Source organism: Quercus suber, unplaced genomic scaffold (genome assembly GCF_002906115.3).
Source record: "Quercus suber isolate HL8 unplaced genomic scaffold, Cork oak 2.0 scaffold_282, whole genome shotgun sequence".
Lineage (NCBI taxonomy): Eukaryota > Viridiplantae > Streptophyta > Magnoliopsida > Fagales > Fagaceae > Quercus > Quercus suber.
Genome location: NW_027069738.1, coordinates 606813 through 613862, shown reverse-complemented (window position 1 = coordinate 613862; position 7050 = coordinate 606813). Strand labels below are relative to the sequence as shown.

At 33.9% G+C, this 7050-nt stretch overlaps 2 protein-coding genes across 2 annotated transcripts; both read left to right on the top strand.

Moving 5' to 3' along the window:
* The first annotated feature begins 1326 nt into the window (after nt 1-1326).
* LOC111994731 (auxin-responsive protein SAUR24-like) lies at nt 1327-2348 on the top strand. Its single transcript, XM_065781895.1, has one exon. The coding sequence runs from the start codon at nt 1865-1867 to the stop codon at nt 2165-2167; it is 303 nt and encodes a 100-aa protein (XP_065637967.1). The 5' UTR covers nt 1327-1864; the 3' UTR covers nt 2168-2348.
* A 1537-nt stretch (nt 2349-3885) lies between these two features.
* Nucleotides 3886-6457, top strand: LOC111994735 (uncharacterized). The gene is made up of 3 exons (XM_024026614.2): nt 3886-4229; nt 5685-5728; nt 6149-6457. The coding sequence occupies exons 1-3, from the start codon at nt 3974-3976 to the stop codon at nt 6455-6457; spliced, it is 609 nt and encodes a 202-aa protein (XP_023882382.1). The 5' UTR covers nt 3886-3973.
* The last annotated feature ends 593 nt before the right edge of the window (nt 6458-7050 follow it).

The following is a 7050-nucleotide window of genomic DNA, read 5'->3' as shown; positions in this document are numbered from 1 at the left end:
TAAGATCAAGTGTAACCATTAAAAGTTTGTGGAGTAGAAACGGCCAATTAGATAATAGTAAATTACAATTTTATTTTTCAATATTTCCATAGTGCAAAAGGAAAATATAAATATTTTTAGTCGGTGAAAAGATACAAAACCAATGTACCAGCCTACACCCTTAGCTCTTTTACCCAGGTGAGATAATTGTCTTTTCCTTTTGTCTTTTTTAGAAAAACGGAGATAGTAGTCAACATGTCATATTGAGCCAAAATAATGTGTGGTATGAGAGGAAAAATTTGTGCATGCGCCGGGCGTTTATTACCTTTGTCTCACTGATAAGGTAAATCTCACATATATGAGGGCCACTTATCAGTGAGATAAAGGTACAAAATGTCCCACGTGCTCAGCGCATAAAATACCTTCTTGTGTGAGAGAAGGAGAAAATATTTTACGAGAGAAAAGAGAAAAAAAAAATGTTCAACTTTGCTGTTATTAGGAGTTGAAATCTATCCCATTAAATGTGATGTGTTCATTAAACAAATGCATATCTTATTACTATAAACTGAAAACAGTCATACACAGATACACCTGCTTTCTATTTCCTTTACAAATTGTGATTTGACAAATTTTTTATTTTAAAAAATAAAAATAAAAACTATTTCTAAAACTAGAAAATAAGAGAAAAAAATATTTAACAAACATGCCTTTAGGCTCCCAAATTTCTTCAACAATTACATTTTGACCTTCTAATGATTAGATTAAAATGAAAATTAAAATGAAACCCACTAACTTTTGTGTACACGATAAGACCAATTAGAAAGATAGTAAATTTCAAAATTTTATTTCTCAATAATTTTATAATAATGCAAAAAGGAAAACAAATAATATAAATATTTGTAGTCGGTAAAAAGTCACAAAACCAATGTACTAGCAACAAGTGGCCCCAAATTGCAATAATCTTGTCTCTTATAATGCCATGCATAGTCCTTCATATGAGGCGCGTTGCAGTTGAACTACTTGTAGGACATACTTCATCTGCTCTTCATGGGGGCTTGTCCTGGAAGTCAGTGTACTTAGGCACCAAAAAAGTTTGTGAGTAACGTTGAGGACATGTTAGTATGCTTCTGTTCCTCATAAGCCATGATGATCCATGTACGTATCTGTGGATTCTCATGTTTCTTACTGTTGAAAATTTCACTCTCAATTTTATAACATAAATGAATGTCTTATATTCCGTTGGAGAAAACTAGTTTCTTAACTAATGCAGATAAATTTTATTGCTTTCCTTTTCTTTTCTATAATTTAGATTGCATTAAGGTTTAAAATTAAGTCATCAAAATTTCTTCTGAAGATATCTTAACAATAGCTAATTTTTTGTCCAGAGGCCCCATCATACAAGAGAATTATTTTTGTTCCAATTATTGTCTAGAAAAAATCAACATATATGTCTAAACCTGTCCCCCATCGAAAGAGGTCAGCTGGTAGTTCAGAGTTTTATCCAATCCACATATCTTTCATCTTGATGAGGTCCCCTTGCTGCTGCTTGCTGTCCTTGAAATGCTTGGGCATATAACTTATTCATAAAATAAAAGGTCTCAACCACAACCAACTTCTTGATAATGAGTTGGAAGACAGTTTCATGTGATCCTTCAAATGCTTATCTCTCTCACATAACCGCAGCCAATATTTCCTCTACACCACTTATTCTACAATCCACACAACAGAAATTGTCACTCGCCATTCATCTATATATACATGAAAGCATAACATCAAAAACCAAGACAAGTGCTCGCATCCTCTGATATTAAATCCTTACATTCTTCTCCCTTTTCTATTGTGAACTCTATCATTTTTCTCAGCAGTAGTCTATAGCCAGATATCAATGGCCATTCGTTTGCTTGGTATTATGCATGCTAAGCACATTCTCCGACGATCAAACTCATTTGGAAAGCAAGTAGCTTCAACATCTATAGATGTTCGAAAAGGCTATATTGTAATATATGTTGGAGAGAGTGAAAGAAGGCGCTTTGTAATTCCTATATCATTTTTGAACCAGCCTTCATTTCAAGAATTGCTAAGTAAAGCTGAGGAAGAATTTGGATTTGATCATCCAATGGGTGGTCTCACAATTCCCTGCAGCAAAGATATCTTCATCAATCTCACTTCTAGCTTATATGAATTGTGAGATGGTTCTTCTTAGCTAAAACAGCAGAAACAATTTTGTTAATCAATGTAAATTCTTTATTTCTTTTAGGCAGAAGAAGAGATGGGGATTGTCCATCCACCGAAAATATTATAATAGAATTATTGCAGCTCCTCCAACATTCTTCAGAATATTGTAAAACTGTGAACGCATTTGGATGAAATTAATCCTCTTTAGGTTTCATCATAATTCTAGTGCCTTTCGTTTTATTTATTTATTTATTTATTTTAATCATTTTCTACCCCCAGTGTATACTGCCAGTCTAGTCTACCAAAGGCTAACAATTCGAGCAAGCTTAGTTTTCAATAACCATATGATCATATACAACTTTTTAATATCAATCACATGGTCCTTTTTTCCCTTTTTATTGTAGATTTTCCATTTTGCCTATTCATCAAGACTAATTAGGAGGAATCAAAATGATTTTTACCCTTCATTGTATCTATTTCTATTTTGTTGCCAATGTTTCAGCTTGGTTAGCAGATTGACTTTGGGAAGTATGGTATCTATCTGGGTAACATTTAACACATTTGGACAAAAAAAAAAAAGGTATAAAATTATATGTGCAGTTTTGCTAAAGTAAATGACCACATGCACGAAGGTTATTACACTGTCACTTTGAATTTCCATAATAAATGTCAAGGAAAAGCAGAAAATAAAAGAGAAGAAATTTGTTTGTAGGTAGTCAGCAACCAAAATGACATATCTACTGATGTTTTTTGTGCAAGTCTCTTGCAATAATTTCATTTCTTATTGTGCAATATATAGTCCTTGATATGGTATTGGTCGCAGTTGAACTACTTGTAGGACATACTTCTGTTGCTCTTCATGTGGTTTTGTCCCAGAAATCATTGTATTGAGGCACCAAAAAGTCAGTGAGTTATTCTGAGGACATGTTATTTTGTACGTTTCTCTTCCTCACCTTAAACCATGATGGTCCATGTAAAAATCTATAGATATTCTCATGTTTCCTACTGTTGGACCACTTTCATTTTTAAACATAAATGAATGTCTTGTACTCTGTTGGAGAAAATCAGGGTCATTACTGATACAGATATCTTTTCATTCTTAAATTTTGATTGCATTGAGGTTAATGGTTAACTCATCAAAATTTGTTCTCGGAAAAAATATGCCATGCCAGGGAGACTTTATCAATATTTGTATTTGGCTCAAATACAAGACACTATACTTATTGTAAAATTCTGAGTAAGGTTTGCATGATGTTACAGATGTTTCCTACCAAAAAGGATTTGGAAAAGATCTTAAACATAGCTAATTTCTCATCTAAAATCCCCATCATACAAGAGACTAATCCAGTTCCAACTATATGTTATTTTCTAGACGTAATCAGCATATATGTCTAAGCTTGTCCTTCTATTGCAAGAGGTCAGCTGGTAATTCAGAGTTCTCTCCAATTCATGTATCTTTCATATCAATGGGGTCACATTGAAGCATGTTGTTGTCTTGGAAATGCTAGGGCATATTATATTCCGAAAATATAGGGTCTCAATCACTACCAATTTCTTGATGATTTGTTGGAAGACAGGTCCATGTGATCCTTTAAATGCTTATGACTCTGACAGATCCCCAGACAATTTTCCCTCTACACCACTCATTCCACATAAGAGAAATATTCACACACACCATTCATCTATATATACACGCAAACATATCATCCATATCCAAAACAAGCCCTCACATCCTTTGATATCAAATTCTTACTTTCTTCTCTCTTTCCTTTTGTGTACTTCATCAATTTTCTCAGCAATATTATATATCCAGATATCCATGGCCATTCGTTTGCTCAGTATTATGCATGCTAAGCACATTTTGCGACGATCAAACTCATTTGGAAAGCAAGTAGCTTCTACATCCATAGATGTTCCAAAAGGCTACATTGCAATATATGTTGGAGAGGGTGAAAGGAGGCGCTTTGTAATTCCTATATCATTTTTGAACCAGCCTTCATTTCAAGAATTGTTAAGTAAAGCTGAGGAAGAATTTGGATTTGATCATCCAATGGGTGGTCTCACAATTCCCTGCAGCGAAGACATCTTTATCAATCTCACCTCTCACTTATATGAATTGTGAGATGGTTCCATTTAGCTAAAACGGCAGAAACAATTTTGTTAATCCATGTAAATTCTTTCTTTCTTTTAAGCCAGAGAAGAGATGGGGATTATCCATCCTCCAAAAATATTACTAATAGAATTATTGCAGTTCCTCCAAAATTCTTCAGAAAAATGTAAAACTGTGAACACATTTTGGTTAAAATTTATCCTCTTTAGATTTTATAATATTTCTAGTCACTTTTGTTTAATTTATTTTTTGCATCGTTTCTATAAAAACTGAATACTTCCAATCAAACCCACCAAAGGCTGCCAAGAGCCTTATAAGTCAATTGGTTGGCACCTCTTGGTGTTTTCAAAGGGGACATTTAGGGTTCAAATCCCCCTGCTCTCAACTGTCAAATTATCAAAAACAAAATTCTATCAAAGGCTAACAATTCAAGCAAGGCTTAGTTTTCAAAAACCACGAGGTCATATACAACTTTCCAATTTTCCCATTCACTGAGAATAATTTGGTAAGAGGAACCAAAATGTCTTTATCCATTTATCATTTCTTTTTCTGTTTCATTTCCAATGTTTAGCTTGGTTAGAAGATTGACTTTAAGAAGTATGATTTCTATCTAACTAATATTTAACAATGCAGACAAAATATTAGTTTCAATTTAGATGTGCAACTTTTCAATAGAAGGGACCCTATAAGGCTTACAAAGTGTATGAACACATATACCCAAATCACAAATCTCATGAGACTAAGGTTGTTACACTCTGTTACTTTATATCTTTAATAATGAGACCATAACAAAGGTCATGGAAATAATGGAGAAAAAGAGAAGAAATGTGTTTTGCCAGTTGTTAGCATCCAAAATGACTTCTCTACTGATTATTTTCGTGCCAACTGCTTGCAATAATTTCATCTCTTAGACTGCCATATATAGTCCTTGAAATGCTATGGGTTGCAGTTGAACTACTTGTAGGACATACTTCATGTGCTCTTCATGGGGCTTTGTCCTGCAAGTCATTGTACCGAGGCACCAAAAAAGTAGGTGAGTAAGGTTAAGGACATGTTAGTACAATTTATTTTCCTCACCCTAAGCCAGATGATCCATGTGCATACCTGCAGATTCTCATGTTGCTTATTGTTGGAAATTTCACTCTCAGTTTTATAACATGAATAAATGTCTTATCCTCCATTAGAGAAAATAAGTGTCTTATCTAACATGTAAATTTTATTGCTTCCCTTTTCTTTTTTAGGATTTAGACTGCATTAAGGTTAACATTTAAGTCATCAGCATGATGTTGTAGATGTTCTCTAACACCCCACAACCCCCCTCCCCCTCCCCCCCAAAAAAAAAAAACAAAAAAAGAAGAAGATATCTTAATTATAGTTAATTTTTTGTCCAAAATCCCCATCATACAAGAGGATAATTTAGTTCCAAATATTGGCAAGAAATATTCGACATATATGTCTAATCCTGTCCTCCTATTGAAAGAGGTCTGCTGGTAGTTCAAAGCTTTATCCAATCCATGTATCTTTCATCTCGAAATGGTCCCCTTGCTGCTGCTTTTTGTCCAGGAAATGCTTGGACGTATAACTCATTCAAAAAATAAAAGGTTTTAATCACTACCAACTTCTTGATAATGAGTTGGAGGACAGGTCCATGCGATCCTTCAAATGTTTATCTCTTTGGAAAAACCCCAGCCAATTTGCCTCTACATCACTTATTTCACAATCCACATAACATAAATTTTCACACGCCATTCATCTATATATAGATGAAAGCATATTATCAAAAACCAAGCCAAGTCCTCACATCCTCTGATATCAAATCCTTAAATTCTTCTCCCTTTTCTTTTGCGAACTTCATCATTTTTCTCAGCAGTACTCTATAGCCAGATATCAATGGCCATTCATTTGCTCGGTATTATGCATGCTAAGCACATTCTCCGACGATCAAACTCATTTGGAAAGCAAGTAGCTTCAACATCTATAGATGTTCCAAAAGGCTATATTGCAATATATGTAGGAGAGAGTGAAAGGAGGCGCTTTGTAATTCCTATATCATTTTTGAACCAGCCTTCATTTCAAGAATTGCTAAGTAAAGCTGAGGAAGAATTTGGATTTGATCATTCAATGGGTGGTCTTACAATTCCCTGCAGTGAAGACATCTTCATCAATCTCACCTCTCGCTTATATGAATTGTGAGATGGTTCCTCATAGCTAAAACAGTAGAAACGATTTTGTTAATCCATGTAAATTCTTTATTTCTTTTAGGCAGAAGAAGAGATGAGGATTGTCCATCCACCAAATATATTACTAATCAAATTATTGCAGTTCCTCCAACATTCTTCAGAAAATGTAAAACTGGGAACACATTTTAATTGAAACTAATCTTTTTTAGGTTTTATGATATTTCTAGTCCCTTTTGTTTAATTTATTTTTTCATCATTTTCTACCAAAGGTGCAAACTGCCAGTCAAGTCTACCAAAGGCTATTAATTTGAGCAAGGCTTAGTTTTCAATAACCATGTGGTCATATTCATCTTTTTAATATTAATCAGATGGTCTTTTTGCCTTTTCTATAGTTGATTTTCCATTTTCCCCATTCACCGAGACTAATTAAGAGGAACCAAAATGTTTTTAACCCTTTATCATATCTGTTTCTTTTTTGTTACCAACGTTTCAGCTTGGTTAACAGATTGACTTTGGAAAGTATGGTATCTATCTGGGTAAAACACATTTGGAACAAACAATAAGTAAAAATGTGTATGTGCAGTTTTGCTAAAGTAGAGACCCTTA